Source organism: Lycorma delicatula, chromosome 4 (assembly GCF_047948215.1).
Source record: "Lycorma delicatula isolate Av1 chromosome 4, ASM4794821v1, whole genome shotgun sequence".
Lineage (NCBI taxonomy): Eukaryota > Metazoa > Arthropoda > Insecta > Hemiptera > Fulgoridae > Lycorma > Lycorma delicatula.
This window is the reverse complement of record NC_134458.1, coordinates 69,961,988-69,979,872: the sequence shown is the minus strand read 5'-3', so window position 1 is coordinate 69,979,872 and position 17,885 is coordinate 69,961,988. Positions and strand designations below refer to the sequence as shown.

The window sequence follows — 17,885 nt, the reverse complement described above, 5'->3', positions numbered from 1 at the left end:
AGAGATGACGCTACTTGTATCGACTACAGAAATTTAGTTCGGGAACGTTTCAGACCTGTTGTGTATATAGCACGTAGCAGTGAATTGTACTAATAATTTTTTTTTTGTAAGAATTGTATCTGTATAATTGCAACAGTGGATGTATAATGTTGGTTTAAACCGTGAATGTTTAAAAATCAACCTTTAACCAGGATGTTTATATCCATTTGTAATTGTTTAACTTGTAAGTGATTCATGATCACAATACAGGAAATAGTTATGATATATTGATTCCATGTATGTGATTAGATAAGAACAAACCGGTTCTCCTTCCAGGTCATGGACATAAGGGTTTGTATTGTCATTTTTTTGAGAATCCAAAATCAATAGAATTCCCTTTTTAAGAAAGCAATATATATAACTGGCTTGTTGCTAATCCTTATTACTCTACCAACAGTTTGTGAACAATTCCTCACTGAGTTGTAATTTTAAACCATTATATACTTGTCTGGTAATTTCTGAAAATTTCTACATTTACAAATTCTATTAAAAAAAAAAATCATGATTTTCTTCCTGTTATAAATTTTTTCTTAATCAGTCCTTGTACTCTAGTTTATATAAATCATTAATTTACTGCATTTTGCACGAAAATATCTATTTTAGTCTTGTCGACTGATATGTGATAAATTAAGACATTGTTAAAAGAAAAAAGGTTGCGACATCTGTGATGTTGGGAGTGTAATGTGGTTCTTGAAAAAAAAAAATTCTGCCAAGGAGATTTGCAGCCAAATTAGTTAAATTTATCTATCAAACTTTATAAGCAAGAGTAAAGTTAGGGAACAATGATGTGTCATTTGTTTTGCGGATGAATATTGATGATATTGAGTATCACCCCACAGTAATGTCGGATGATTTGGTAGAAAAAAATAAACAAAAGAATATTTGAAATCCATCACTGTAAAGTTTTGAAACTATTTTCAAAATTTTGAACATCAGTAATTTATGATATTTTGATTGAAGAGTTCCAGGAAGTAATGTGCCAGATTGGTTGCTGAAAATGTGAAATGCTAGCATAAGCAAAAATGTTAAGCTTTCACTCAACGATTTTTGCTGCTTTACCAAAACAATAGATTAACTTTTTTGTTGTATTATTACTAGAGATGAATTCTGTATCTCATATTCAAATGTTTACACTAAGCAGGTGGACAATTAATGGCAGTATTCACCATTCCTGAAATCAGAAGAGTTTAACTAGATTCATAACTACAACTTCATCTTATAACTTTCATCATCTTCCTACAACCCGACCTCATACCAAGTGATTACCATCTTTTCCTGCATCATAAGCATAGCCTGTATTGTTGAGGTTTGAAAAAATTGTGTAACTAGAAGGCTGAAATCTCTGATTGGATAGCAAGGGAATTTTTAAAAATTCCCTTGAAGATTGTTTTAAGAATCAAAGATTGTTTTAAGAATCAATCAAATAAATATGTTTAGTTACTGGTGGATTAATACCAGTGATATAAATTGTGTAATAAAATTGGTTTATACATAAACCAACTTTATGTTGATTTTATTTTAATATAATGTAATTTTTTTATGTAGTTTTATTTTTGTTTCAAATCAGAATTTAGAAAACTACTAATTTCTGTGAATTAGGAAATTTTGACTGCAATAAATTATAAGTTATGTTATTATCTAGTTTATCTTATATTTAAAAAAAAAATTGTTAATTTATTTTATGAGCCTAACTAAAAAACTGCAAATATTGTCTGGTAATTTACATAGAATAGTATCAATGTTTATTAAATGTACCCTAATTTTTACCTATTCAGGGAATCAAGAAATTAATTGTTACAATTGAAAATGTAAAAGATTTGCTAATTACTGTATAAAATACTTATGGCAAAATACAATCATGGCAGAAGTTAATTCGGTCAAATCTTTGGACTGTAACAGTTAAGAAACTATTTTTAGATTTTAGAATTCTTTTCTTAGCTATTTTTAACATTATCAGGTTTAAGTTTTTTCAATATGCATTCTAAGAATCATTTTACACTATAATTTTGAGGAAGTATGCCATCCAGGTGAGTAGATGTTCCAAATTATTAAAAGTTTTTGAATAAGTTTGTCATATAGCCCTTTTTCTTTCTTCAGTTTTTAACATCATCAATATAACTAACATAAAATTACTTCTCCTACTATGGGGTTTGAAAATAAGTTAAATATATGTGTTAAATATATCCTCTTAAGTTCACACTAAGGTCTGTATTGCATCAGTCTGCTATTCTGCGCTAGATGTGTAAGCTTATCAGCTTGTGCATCAGCAAACTTGATATGCTAGCTGCATCGATGAACTTAGTGTACTAACTGCTTTGATAAAGTTAGCACAACCTGATTTATAATATGTTTATTAGGAGGGAGTAAAACTGTATCCACTGCTGAAAAATGGAAGCGTAAAAAGGCTGGGGAATCAACGAATGATGATAAAGAAAGTCGTCAAAAAGTGACTGACCTTACAGAACTTGCTAATCTTATTCTGAATAAGACTGGGAACATGGATATTTACCAAGAGACATATGAACAAATTATTGAAAAGGTATGAACATTTAAGTGATTGTTTGGTACAAACTCGTGCATTCCTTCTGTCATTCATCCTTAAATTCTCTCTTTGTCTCTTCTTCACACTTCTTATCTCCATTTTGCACATTAACTCTGCTTTTTCCTCGGATGAGTTTTTCCTTTCATACTCCATCCAACAGCATTCTTTTGGATTTATTTTTACTCAATTAAATCAGCATGATATATTGCTCTCATTTCACTGCTATAGCCTTCTCATTCCTAATGCTGTTATTCATGTGCTGTTATGAATAAGAGCTTTGTTTCTGACAGCACATTTAACAGAATTTAAGTTTTGTCCTATGTATTTTATTCTCTTGTTATCCTGCATGATTTGTGTCTTATATTGAAGCTGCTGATATAAAGTGTACTTTACAAGGTAATTTTGTTACTGAGTTTTAATTATGAAATAAACCTGGAGACTGAGTTTTAATTATGAAATAAACCTGGAGACTGTGTTTTTTACACAACTGCCAAAAAGAAGTGTAATGTTTTTAGAGTGTATTTATGTTTTTTCCACCGTAACATCTCAATGGCCAAATCGACTTAGATGAATGACCATGTGTTGGAATCCTTGTGTTTCTAGGAATGTCATAGGCTATATAAATATGTATGTATTATATATGTTTGTATACATACATATATAATATATATGTTCATATAAAAAATGAAAAAAAACATATAAAACAAGTTTTTTATATGTTTTTTCATTTTATAAAAATGCGTGTAGTAGTGGAGATTTGCCAGTTGAAGCACAAACTTTAACGGATTGAATGAATGAACTGTGAAATTTGAGCATCTAACACTATGTTAGCTGGGTTTGAACTGAATGATTCAAATCAATCGAATGAATAAAATTGCAAAAATAATAGAATTAAATTTACATAAAGTATAAAATAAAATAATACTAAATAAATTAAAAAAATTTCTATATTATAATAATAATAATGGGCTTTCCTTGGGACTGCATGTGAGGCTAAAATGGTGAGGTGATGTGTACACCTTGTGCAAGGCTAGAACAATCATCACCATCAACTGGTAATAAATAATGGTTGAAGGCTAACTTTTGCATGCATCAGGTACACCTCGATCCAACAGATCATGTTTATTCAGAAATTTTGTTATATCTTCACAACTAATCTCCTAATTTTCAAAATTCAAATGGGCTATTTGCTAGTATAATACAAAATTGCAATGGAACCAAATCAGATCAAAAGTTAATTGATATACTCAGAAAAACTGGAGTGGCTTCTGCTACGCCGAGATCAGCTTGAGCCTGGTGAGCTTTTACAAACAGTCTTTGTAGAGTTTGATACAATACGATTAGAGGTATGCTGTCGCCATTGGATTGGGGATCGAGTCCACTATTTTTGAATTTAATGCTTTAGGGAAACAGGGCAAAGGGAAATGACGTATGCTGCCACTAATATTGTACTGGCATATGATGGTGCATAAAAATGGGCTAACCCTAAATAGAACTGTTGTAGATCTGAGCACTCTCATATTTGCCAAGGGCAAGGCCTTTGTAGTACAGAGACATGTGAGACAGTTGGAGAGCTTAGCCATTAGTTGTTTGGATCCAAGAAAATTGATGTATGATCCACATGATAAAAAATCTCTCAAGGAACTCACTGCTTGCCAATTAAATGAATAAATTGAAAGCTTTACAGTTTCCTCGTTTGGTTCAGTACATTAAATACGTTATAGATCCATATGTTTTTGGATCGTGAATTTTTCTTGATGATCTCTAAAAAGTATTAAATAATAAAAACAATTATAAAAATTAAAAAACACGACTACCAAAAAATTAAAAAATCAATTAATTTAACTAAAAAAAAAACAACAGTAAATCTGAATAGTATCTAATAGGGGGCTGTGAATAGTAATTGTCCTATATTAAAGAGTTCTGAATAGTAATTATTCTGTATTAAAGAGTCCCGTGACGATATAAATACTTTCATTGAAGGACAAAATTTTCTTATCAATGTAAGACCTGGTGAGAACATAATCATTGGACAACCTTAAATGTCTGCTATTTCTACAACATAAAAACTTATTTAAACAAATTAAAACTGTCTGAAAGTTGATTGGTCATCTGTTATTTTATTTAATTAAATACTGCTAACGATGTTTAGTTCTTTATTTCCATACCTTGTTTTCTTTTTTTTAGTTTGATTTATTGTTGTTTTTTTAGTTCAACCTATTTATTTTTTTAAATTTTTTGGCAGTTGTGCTTTTTAATTTTTATAATTGTTTTTATTATTTTCTTTCTTGTTACACATTCAAATTAAATTAACTAACTAAATTTATTGAAACTTTTCTAAGTTGGTTTTATGTGGATTTTACATCCATATTGCTGATCAATTTGTGAGCACGTATTTTAATTTTGAACTTCAAATGATAAATAACAAAAAGTAGAAAAAAATGTATTTTTTACTTAACTTTTTAAACAAGTTTTTGTTATCTGTGTAATTTTATTTGAAGTATTTTCTAAGAATTGGATATGCAGTGTCAGTGTTATGTTTATTTTTAAACTAAAAAAGAAACTAGGAAGTTCAAATGAAGAAGTTTTGTTTGTTATTATTTCATACAGAAAAGAGTAATGGAAAAAGTACAAATTATTATCAAACTAAATTAAAAATGTTTAAATTTGATAAATTTCACTGTATTGTTTCTAGTGTTAAGTGATTCATTATGAAAATTCATATCAGCAATTGGATAGAGTTACGCATGCAGAAAGCATTAAGCCCATATAACTTGAAACTGATATATCCAACTTGAATTTTAAATTTACATGTTCAAATTTTGTATAATAAAATCTTTATTGTGTTTCTTGATTGAACACATCAAATTAATATTCATTTATTCACCTGGATTTGTTTAATCTTTTTCATTAATTATATCACCACATTTATGTCATTTTGTATTTGATTTTATGTTTTGTTAATTAAAAGCAAGGTTTTATTTTAATTATTTGATATTAATTTTCAGATTAGCAAGTCAAGTGAAAAGTCTAGAAGTTTTATTGATAATAATAAAGCTCCAGAATTAGATATGTATGCAGATGATTTTGGAGATAAAGAAAAGGCTAAGCTTGAAGGAGAAGCAGCATCAAAGAAAAGCTTGACAAATCAAACTGACAATGAACCTACATCCAGTTCAGATGTATCTAGCTCAACATCTTCCACATACCAAAAAAGTTATTCTATAGGTAAATTTAATTTTAATTCATTTACAGTTTGTCATTTCTCTATCTATGTTCAGTGGATTATTATCAAACAGTTTTTTATTTATGTTGAAGCAGTATACTCTGTTCAATGACAGCTGTTCCTTTTTGTAGTTTTTAATAATTTTTTCTCTTTGTCTGCAGTATTTTTAGTTTTTAACTATCATTTCACTTTGCTTTCTGTTATTTTGCAAGTAGAATATTAGTTTCATAATTTGATAATTTTAATATGTACTGATTTTCATTCAGCATCCTGGAATAGTCGCTTTAATATTGGAAGGACAGGTAGAAGGGAAAAATTGTGTAGGCAGGCCACGTTTGGAATATGTAAAACAAATTGTTAGGGATGTAGGATGTAGAGGGTATACTGAAATGAAACGACTAGCACTAGATAGGGAATCTTGGAGAGCTGCATCAAACCAGTCAAATGACTGAAGACAAAAAAAAACTCATTTTCTTTGTTTTATAGCAGTGTGATTTTTTAACATAAATTTATTTCTTAAGAAGACTAATTAATCAGTAATAATTACTATAATTAACACTATGTTTGTACCTACTTTATGTTCAAATTTGTTACAGCAGTTTGTCACTGTTTATTTTTCATTATTTTAATCATTACCAAAAAGTTTGAAATCTCTTAAAATTTTAACTGTTACAGTAAAGAGACTTACTGCTGTATTTACCATTGCTCATTATGTATGAGGATTTTTACAGATTATGTTATAAAGAAATACGTTGACCCGTCTGTATGACACTAGTCTCCCTCTAGGCGAACAGATGTACAAGTTCTTTAAGTATGCTCTACCATACTTTATGGTGATTATGATTATAAAAAAATTTCGGATTTATTTTATAAGAGAAGGTTAACTGAACATTTATCAGAATTCATCAATGAAAGTGGGAATTGATTTAAAAATGAAAGATTATGTAAATATAAAAGTCGTTTTTCATTTACTCTTATAAATTTCCCAGTTTAGTGAATCTTTTTTAAAAATGGTTAAAATTTTATTATACATTCAGAAAAAGTAATTATTATCTTTTAAAAACCTTTAAACTATCACTAGTGACACATGGACCAAGGAGTCTACATACTTATTTTAATTTATAGTTTTCTATTTCCCTACCAGTTATCAGAACCGATGTTTCTTATTCAATTTTTTTGTGAATAATCACAAGTAAGATTCTCATTACACTTGTTGGCTGTTTGTATGTATAATATTTGTTGTGGTTCATGGTTTATGATGCCAGCATTATTCAGTATAGGTATATGTCAGTTTAGCATAAGACGTGGGTGTCAAAACTATGCTAAGAACTTTGCTTAATTTAAATATAGGAAGTGTAATGTTTGTCCTCATATCACAAACAGCTGACATTGGTGGCAATGGTGATACTGTATTGTATGTAGTCAAAATTCTTGCCTGGAATAAATAAATGAATAATCTGTATTGAAAACATAAAAGAATGCACATTAAAATAAATTTGTAAACATTTGTAATAATGTTGGTGATTTGATTGAAGTTAGAAACTATGTTCTTTAATTTTACACGATGTTAAATGTAATCTAGCTTCATTTTTATCGAATAATTATTCAGTAATTTTAAATAGAATTAGATAACTGTTTTTATTGCAGACAACTTTATTGTTTTTAAAGTATTTTAAAATATTAATTCTCATATAAAGCATTTTTACTTTTCCTTGGTGAATATTTTACTGTACTTCATTAATGTTGTTGGATTTACAGACTTATTTTTTTTTAAATTCCTCCTCTAAATAATTTTATTTTGTAATTATATTTCATAATGTTTGGTATAAATTAAAAATAACACTTTATTAGATAAAAAATGTGATTTAAATAACTATAATACGTATAAAAAAAGTAACTCAGTGGTTTAACTTAACTTGATACACTCTTTAATATTTGCTGAAATGCTGTTCACAACATTCTTTTGTACTTTTCAAAAAAGCTATTCTTTGTAAGTTCCTGGTAGGGAGATCTTAATTATATGTTTTACTACTTTGCTAGTAATATGTCTCAAAGATTTTATATATATATATATATATATATATATATATATGCGCTGGTCAGCAGTGTATTTGTGACACAGGTCAAATCATTTTTATTATTCAGTTTGCTTGTAATTTATAAATCAACTCTTAAAAAAATCCCAGCATATTACATTTTTATGTTAACGTATGATTAATTGCCATCCTTTCCTGTGATTTAGTAGTTTAACCACATCATAGGTGGTAAATCTGCAGGCTAGTGGTAGGGGTACTGGAATGTTGGTGTTTGTATGTGTTTATTATCAGTAGAAAGCCAGCCTTTGCTTGGTGTAGTCGTGCTTTTTTAGGGCAATTTTCTTCCTAAATGTCAAGTTTTCATCAAAGATCTTTTAAAAATTCATCAGATAAGTTTTATGTTTGTGGGCATTTTGCATTAAAGCCACAAGATAGATAAAAATAATGCTTTTTTTTATATTTTGGTTGTGAATTGGGGGATCTGGATAAAAATTGGGCTCCTCATGTTTTTTTTATAAGCTGTGGTGTGACTAGTTTTGTGAATGAAAGGCAACAGACACTGTATGTAACGGCGTAGTAAATGCAAACAGCAAATCCAGTGCTCTTCCTATAGTGTGGTGTGAGGCTAAAAATCAATTTGATGATTACTAATTTTGTTTTATAAAACAGAAGTATATTAAAAAAAAAAAAAAAATTAATATTTGAATGCGTTATCTACTTTTAAACAGGTTCCTCATGGAGAGACTAACAAATACAGACTGCATTATTGAAATGGATGATATTAACATTTCAGAGCTGTTAAGCATTTCAGAGGTAGTGATAATATACAAACTAAAGAAAATGTACTTTTGAGAACATTTTCGATCCTGCTTATAGATCTCAGATATCCAATGAATCATCCCCCATTGTGTCATTAAATGATTGGGTGTATGACTTGAGCCTATCAGAACAGCAGACTGAACTTTCTAGCATTAGCCTTTAAGAATGAAATCTGTTGGTAGCATTGCATCCATCAGAAAAAGGAATGCTGCTTTCTCAGTATTTTATAAGATGGAGGATTCTTATTGTATATGTTTTTACTGGATTAATAATAAGTAGGAATAGATTATAAATCTATAGAATTGAGCTTTTTTATTGATTTATGTAAATATAGCCTTAGCTATATCCATGATGGAAGTAAGAAGTCATACCAGATAGTAATTTAGTTTTGGTAAAAGAAACATGTTAACATCGTTTCCATTCTGGTTGGAATCGAGTACAAGCAGTTTAATTGGTATTTGGTATTATAGTTTGAGTTTGTGGGTATTTGGAGGTCATAAGATTTATGGGTCTCCAAGATGGGTTTTCAGAATATTGCTTTTTTTATGGTTTTATGTTGCTTGTGTTTTATGGAATAGCAGAAGATTTTGTAAAAATAACCCGTCAAAAATAAATTTGAATCAGGTGCTTAAAATGTATCATATGCCCCTCCTTGCTAAATCCGAGAAGATTCTTCTTCTTCTGTTTTACATCAAATTAGGATCTATGAAAACTTGTAAGCCCATGGGTAAAAAAAATATGCAAGTTTCAAACTTTTAATAGGACATTTTCCACAGTTAAGCGAAGCTAAATTTAAAGATGGTGTGATAAGTAATTTACCATTGCGTTTTTGAAGGTAAATTCAGCAAAAAGGAATTAATTGCACAGAAATTGTTTGTGAAGGTGGTAAATAGTGTAAATTATTTAATTTCTCTCTTATATTTTATTTATTTACTTTGCTTTATGATATTTTAATATTATTATTTTAAATTTAACATTAATAAGGTCCAATTTTTATTACCGTGCAGTATATTTATGGTTTTTATTATAGTTATTTTCAGATTTACATTTAATTTTAATTAGAAATTTGATATTTCAGATGAATGTTTATATCATTATTATTTTAATTATTTGTTGTCCTAAAGGCTTGTGGTAGGAATGTAATTTTAAAAAAAACTTAATTATATGTTTACTTTAATGTGATACTTGTTTGTTTACTAGTATAGTGCGTACTTCCATCTTTATCTGTATTGTTGAAATCTCATAATGAAACAAGTATCGTATGAGAAACATTGTTACAATTTGGATTTCTGCTATCTGTTATGATACATTTTAACTTGTGTAGGATTTTAAAATTAAATCTCTTATAAATGAAAACAGATGGGGTACTAAGATCTGTTCATAAGTTTGTAACTACATTTATTTTGAAAAACAGGGTTGCTCTCTTTTCTGCTGTATAGCTTCTCTTTGTTTAGTTACTAGAGTTAGTTGGTTTTCCTGTAGCTTTTCTAATTTTTATGATTTTTTTTGTAGTATTATGAGGTTAATGCCCTTTATTGATTATTTGACTATTTTTTATTTGGTGAGCTTGGTAAATCTTGCTTTTATTCATCCCATGTGATGATCTTTCTGGCCTAAATTTTATGATATTTTTAGGAAACAGAAGTAATTTCATATTGCTCATTATTTACAGAATATTCAGTAAAGCAGTAACAAAAAATAACGTGTATTCAAATAACTGATTTACTGAAAATTAATATATTATTAAACTATTATTATTACAATTTAAAAAATATTAATTGAAGTGACAAAAACATTTTTATATATATTGTGATACATAATAACAATAATTCAAATGTACTTGTATTTTATTACAATAATTTTTAATATTCAAATTTAAGGTCTACAAAATTTTCAGTTTCAGTTTTGGAAGCCTATTAGTTGTAAGATACTTATGGTTGATCATTTAGGCATTTATTTTTAGATGTACATCATTTACACATACACATGCGCATGTGTGCACACACACACACACACACACACACACACATATATATATATATATATATATATATATATATATATATATATATATATATATACAAAGCACATACATGCACACAAAGTTTATTTAAAAAAATGGAACTTCTGGTGATAGTGAACATATGTGTTTATGCAAAGTTAGAGTATATAATTTCATAACAATAAACTAAAGCAGATAATTTTATGCACAATCTGTCAGTCACACCAGACACTTGGTCACAATAAATGTTTTTCATAAAAAGATGAATGTATATATGTAGGGTTACCTGTACTAGATGATACAAAAACCCATTTCAGCTTGGCAGGTTACATGTACAGTGGAACCTCTTATGATGCCAACCACCCTCACATAAGCATCTCTGGAAGTGACCAATATTTCTAACATAAATAAATATTGGTACTTACTATTATGTTGCTATTTTCTAACCTGACCTCACACTCCAGCCAAACTGTAACCATTAAATATTTATTTTTAGGTGACTAATTAACATTTGTATATATTTATCTATGTTCAGCATTTAACAAAAATATAAAAAGTAGATTAGGAGGTTTGATTTTAAGCCATTTTAAAAATAGAAAAACTATAGAGTACAGTAATAGTAATTCATTAACATTTCTGAACCATTAATTTTATTGGTTTTGCATTCTGATATAATTTGTTGTGTAGGCTTGTTAATGTAGAATAGTTTTTTATAATACTTTATCCTACACAAATCGTCACATGCTTAACTACCAGTAGTATCAGTTTCTGTCTGCCCAGATCATCTCATACACTGAATCAATGTTTAATTGACACCACAAATTTAATACAATTTGCAGTTCTACTTTTAATTTTCTTGCAATCGGTCAGTAAAGTTTCAGTGAATTTTAAACTTCATCATAGAAGTGAATTTTTAACTTTATTATTATTATTATTTTTGCTTAAGACTTCTGCAAAAAACAAAGTAAAAATATTAAACTTAGATGTGTAATTAAAAGTTATTGAGATGGTTGCCTGTAATATGTTACAAAAGAGGATAACACAAACATACGAGTGTGGTAAAAATCAGATCCAAAAATGCTAAAAGAAAAGGAAACATAAAAAGACATACAGCTAAATAATGCTAATGAAAATTCAAAAAGAAGATTTTTCAGTCATACAAAGAAATAAATGGCTTGATCTCAGGGTATTCAGTTGTAGAAATTTCCAGTCGTGTTGAAATTGTACAAAAAAGAAGTGTAAGTTATGCACAGCAACTTCACATTGATAAATTCACCAGTGATTGGTTTGAAAAATTCTGTCATCAAAACAGTATTGTTTTAAAAAACTAAAGCTGTCAAGTAAATCTGTCATTGTAGTAGAGTGGTTGTATTACTTGCCTCAATTAAAAGATTATGATTTTAAGGACATTAATGATGTCAATGAAACAGGACCTTTCTATCAAGCATTTATCTGCTCAGTCATTGACATTCCAAGTTTGTAATGCATACTAAAAGAATAACAACAATGCTGTATATTAATGCTGTAGGGAAAAAAGAACAGCCATAAATGATAAATAGTTCCCTTACAGTTCTAATGTTTTAAAAATGCTAATATGTCTTGACTGAATGGTATGCAAATTGAAAATCCTGGATGATAGGCATTATTTTCAATGAACTGAAAAGTTAATTAAAAATAATAATAAAAATAAAGCTTCAAAGTGCTGTTAATTCTAGGTACTGCCCCATGCAATCTTAATATATAATTAAGTAATGTTGATTTATTGTTTTTACTGGCTAATACAACTTGTAAATTACAACTGTTCAGTTTCAGAATAATCTGTTAATTTAACCTTCAGTATATTATTTTTCAACATTGTATAATCACTTTGTAACCAAATGTTGGTGAAACGTTTATAAATCTCTCTTTGGCAGATTTAGTCAAACGTGTAAAATAAGCACGGGATAGTATTGAAAAGTGTATGGTATAATAGTGTTTTAAGAAAAATGATATTAATTGGGGGCTACCTAAATATGAAAATACAAATGATAAGAGTGCAGTCCAAACTGAATGAGAAATTGCTGAGAGCTAGGTCAGCAGGTGCTAACATTGATGCAACCTTTAATGAAGAGAGTGTGAAGATGAAGTTTTTCCAGGAGAAACAGATTCTGGGTATGTTCAAAAGAAGTGGAAGAAAATGAAATGGGAGAAGATACTGAAAAAAGGCAGTTCTCTTAAGTCAATTAAGTTGTGAATAAATTAAAACAAGTTGTTTTGTAAAAAGTAAAATTGTGATTGATTTGCTTTTTGAAGTTCAGATTATCTTAGAAAAACAAGTGATTAATTGGAATACAAAACTTAGTAGGCAGACTTAATTACATTAATACTACAATGAGCAGTGTTTAAGATTAGTTAATAAAATTTTTATTGTAAGATTGTTTTGTCTAAAATTTATTTCTGGTATAACATTTGTTTATAAAATTCTGTTCTCTTACATTTAAAAAAAAATTATGTATTAAATTCTGTACATATATTTTTAAAAATGTTGTGTTGATATTCATATGTATTTTTTTAAGTTTTGTTTTTAATCTATGTTTATTATTAACTGAAATTCTATACATCTCTATCTATGTTTTCCTGTCTAATGGATCTCAATATCCTCAGGTAACTTAAAGCTTTTCTGTGAATAGAAAATCAGGTTTTGTCATTTTCTCTTAAGGTGACTGCATCAACAGAAGACCAGAATTATCAGGAACCGCTGCCTTAGAAAGATTTCTCTGTATTAAAAACTGTATAGCAGCAAACCCTCTACTTGGACTGCACATTGTTGTACTCCTTTTATTTAAAGTTTGGTTTATTATAATAGTTTTTAACTTTCAACATTAATCAATTATATATAATTGATTAATTGTACTGTAACAGTACATTTAAACAATCTATTTTTTAACTCATCCTGACTGATGACACCCTAATGTTAACATAGCATCGAAGGTATGTTGTTCATTTAATTAAATTTATCAGTAAGCTTCAAATTTTACATTATTTCTAATAAAACTATAGGCTTGTAAATACTTTAGATACGTAAGCTGTAAACAAACAGTTGCTGATGTGGATTCTCATTGAACAGGCTAATGTAGCAAATTAAGATTAAGAAAATTAATTGAGCAATTTAAGCGTGAGGTATCCTGCATGTTTGTTTGGATTTCCTCCTAAACTACGGGTAGACTATGTTGTTGGAAACTCATATGGTTTCATTTAGAAGTGAAAATCATTGAACTTACTGGCAGTATATTAGTTGGAAACGAAGGGGATATAACTATCTGATGCTGTTTTACAAAGCAGTAAAGTTTATTATTTTTTGCATTAAAAATCTATTCGGTGAATGATTGCAATTGTTACTTTATTCACAATATATTTTCTCTTTTAACTGTAAAATGATGGATTCTGTTAAACAGAAATTGCTGTTTGAACATATACATTTTGTATTTAAAATAATATGTACATAATTGTGATTGTACAAATGCATTTAAGAAAAAGAATCTGTGAGGAGTACTTTTACTAAGTGTTATTTTTTTTCTTTTAGGTGAGGCTGGTGGTGGTTGTGACAGTGCTGAAGTTGATTTAGTAGACAATTCAAATTCAAGTCCCTAATTCTTCAAAAAGACATCAACGAATGAATTTGTTCAGTTAAGCTGATGTAATTCATTTAATAGAATTGTCAGCTTAACTATGGCAGTCTTTTTCTTACATTTGGTCTGTTTTTGTACATTTTTAGATTAAAATTCCTTTTAATTTTTCTACTATATTGATTGATGACCAATTGTTTTATTGAACATCTCTGTGTGTGTGTATATATATATATATATATATATATATATATATATATTATATATATATGTGTGTGTGTGTGTGTGTGTGCGTGCGTGTGTGTGTGTAAGATTGGTAATTCTATGTATAAAAAATATATTACTGTTTCAAAAATGTATATAAATGATTCAGTATTGATGAAATATGTTTTACAGTAGGTTTTTTTTGGGAGGGAGGGATTTTTATGCTGTGTTCTTATATATTAGCTAACATTAAAAAAAATATTTTATTTTGTTTATGTGGGCCCATGTTTCTGAATATGTGTGAGTTACATTGAATGGGTGTTTATGTTTTTCCTGTGTAGGCAAGTGTATAGTTTTATAATCAGAAATATTTCTTTTTATATTTTAACCTACCTAGTACCAAATTCACTGTTGAAGCCTCACGTACTGTTTTACGCAAACTGTGGATGATATGACACTTATGTTTTTTTATCATGAGTGTTATTTTGAAATTTTAATGTGCAAAACTTTTGTATTAGTTTGAATTTGTGTTAATAAATCCTTTATGTTTATCGTGAATTTCTATGATTTTTCTTGGCATTTCCATTTGTTTTGAGACTAATTTGAATGTGTTTCTATTTTTTAATTTTGTGAAATTTTTCTATTATAACAACATTTTCTCTTTAAGTCTGTAATTCATTTACCTGATAAAATTTTAATAATAAAGAATGGCTTTGCTACTAAAATTTTAGTCTTTAATGTCAAAAAATAATTGCTGTTGGATAAATACCTTAGATAGAACAAAACGTAGACTTAACCGAATGTATATGCACAAAATCAAGTGAAGTGCAAAAGAAAGTTCTTTTTTCTTTTCTTTATTTATATATAAGTATAGTGCACTATATTGAATGGCATAAACAAGTGTTTTTAACGTTTAATCAACTTAATATCTGTTAACAACTTTCTTTTTGCATATTGAAACTATGCAAATGTTTATTGCATGTGTGATAATGTCATGAGTGGACCTTCAACATCAATAAAATATATAATTCTGCTTAACTATATTTAACATCAACTTTTTTTTTATTATAGGATTTTCAAAAGAAAAGAGCTGAACATTATTTTTACAGATTATCAATATTCTATTTATTTATAATAGTTTATACGTTTTGAAACAATTTTTTGATAATTATTTTATAGCAATAATGATTGTTTTTTGTTATTGAAATAATTGTGCCACATTATTTGGTATGTTTTATATTACGTCGTGCAGGTCAATTTTATTGCAAAGTAGATATTTTATTTGTTCAGCTGTAGTTGTGCGATTGTTTCAATTTATTGCAGCTGTTAAACATATCTTAATTTATAAAATCTGAAGTAGTGATTTTAATTTTTTCATGTACATTCAAATTTCAGCAGATACATGGAGGTCTTCCAGACCTAGTCCAAATTTAAGGAGTTTTTTAAAGATAAAAATCTTATATTAAAATAACATTATTCAACATGACTACAAAAAAAAGAAAAAAATTGAGATTTGTTTGTAATATTTTTGATCTTTATGTAAAGTAAAAAAAAAAAATTTAGTTTGTATTTTACACTTTGAAATAATGTGCTTTAGTAATGACAATTGAGAAAAAAGTATGAAAGAAGTTTGCATTATAAAATTACAAGAGAATACTTAGGGAAATGGTTAAGTAATTTCTTTTATCTAAAAATTTAGTCTGTAAAGATTTTTATTTTATTATTTGTGCTGCTAATAATGATTTATATAACTATTATACATAAAATATATATATATATATATATGTGTGTGTGTGTGTGTGTGTGTGTGTGTGTGTGCGCGCGCATGCGTGCATTTTTTTAGTTATTAATTTAAAACTTATGGTTTACAATATCATTTACTTTAACACACTGTTAATTGAAATTTATAATGTTTTATTTTTTTTAATTTTATTTCAGTTTACCACATTCTGTCAAGGCCTGTTTTTTATCATAATTATTGTTTTTTTTCTCTTTTAGTTTATAACTAAATGTTAAAATTAATACAAACAAAATCACTTTTTATTACTATTAAGCATAAAACAATGTAAATATTGTAAATACATTATAATAAATACCATTTAAAAAGTAGTTAATGTATATTAAATAAAATAAACTTTTATTCTGAGATTGTAATAAAAGTTTATCCCATTTATGTAAAAATACTTGTTTTAATTCTGTTTCATGATTTTTTTACCTATTAAAATTGCTTGTATTACTAGTTTAAAGTCACAGATTCTGTATTTATATATATATATATATATATATATATATTATTAAATACTTTTTTTATTGAATTTATAATTAAGTAATGTACTATCAAAGAAAGAAAAAATAACAATAAATATTACAAAGAATGCAAAAATAAAACTTTTGCATTTATCAGGTAATTAAAATTATTGTATGTTCAAGTTTTTGAATTGTTTGTGAATAAAGTTATGTTGATAAAAAAAAGCTCCATTAGTTGCCTAATGTAACAATGAAATTCTATTTTTCACTCTCCCCAATTTTTACCTTTTGAAAATTTTTAAAAACCATTTGTCTTTTGGACTGTCATGCTCATTTGTACTGTAAATCTTTTCTTTACAACAGAATTTATATGTACATCTTTAATGTGTTGCACAAAACACAGTTAGTTAGAAAGTTACTTAAAAAAAGTAGATTTAGAATCATAGTTGCCACATTTTTTTATTTTTCTGAAGAATTAACATAAATCAAAAGTTTTAACTTTATTAGTCAACATTTTTATTTTTCTTCTGTTAATTATTTAATTTTTATTTTACTTTGAAATCTTCTCAAGAAGTACAAAGGTTTTTTGCTTAATAGACAAAAGCTCTATTAAATGAATTACATTGTGAAGTACAAATTTGCAGAAAGTGTGGTTAGAATTTACTCTTCAAGTTTTGTCATAGTCTCCTTACTCTCTTAAAATAAATTCCTTTTTCTTGACTGTATTCCATTTCTTCATGTTTGAAAGTTTTAGATGGGATTTAGTACAGAAATTTTACTTCGTAAAATACCTATTATAGTTCAAGTTGTATTATTATATTTCATTCAGTTTTTATTTTTATGTAAATAACTCCTTATTTTTATAGTAAAATAATTTCATTTTTAGAGTAGCAACTCTATAAAACTATAAACTGAAAAATCTACTGCATCAAATTTCTAGTTAGATTGACTCTCTTTTGACTTAATTTAAAATCAGATATTTATTTTTAGTCATTAGTAGTTACATGAAAATCTGCAAAATGTTTTTTGTGAATCAGATCTAGTTATAATGAATTGGTTATGATGTTGAGGTGAAATGAAAGCTGTTAGACTCTAGCCAGAAGTCATCCTTTGGACTTTTGAGAAACAAGTGCAGGAAGTAATACTGCCATAAGGTTGTATAGTT

General features: G+C 27.5%; 1 protein-coding gene across 2 annotated transcripts in view; it reads left to right on the top strand.

The window, feature by feature from the left end:
* The window catches only part of LOC142323525 (CD2 antigen cytoplasmic tail-binding protein 2 homolog), a 48,573-nt gene extending 32,013 nt beyond the window's left edge, over positions 1 to 16,560 (top strand). Inside the window, exons 4-7 of one of the 2 annotated variants that reach the window (XR_012756110.1) lie at positions 2,397 to 2,578; positions 5,590 to 5,809; positions 14,227 to 14,396; positions 16,412 to 16,560. Coding sequence is in view for 1 of the 2 variants with exons in the window: in XM_075363288.1 (XP_075219403.1) it covers positions 2,397 to 2,578; positions 5,590 to 5,809; positions 14,227 to 14,294 (470 nt within the window). In the remaining variant the exon portion in view is untranslated. Of the gene's footprint in view, positions 1 to 2,396; positions 2,579 to 5,589; positions 5,810 to 14,226; positions 14,488 to 16,411 lie in introns of those variants that run through there. The other variant, XM_075363288.1, reaches the window with a different exon arrangement.
* Positions 16,561 to 17,885: the final 1,325 nt, after the last annotated feature.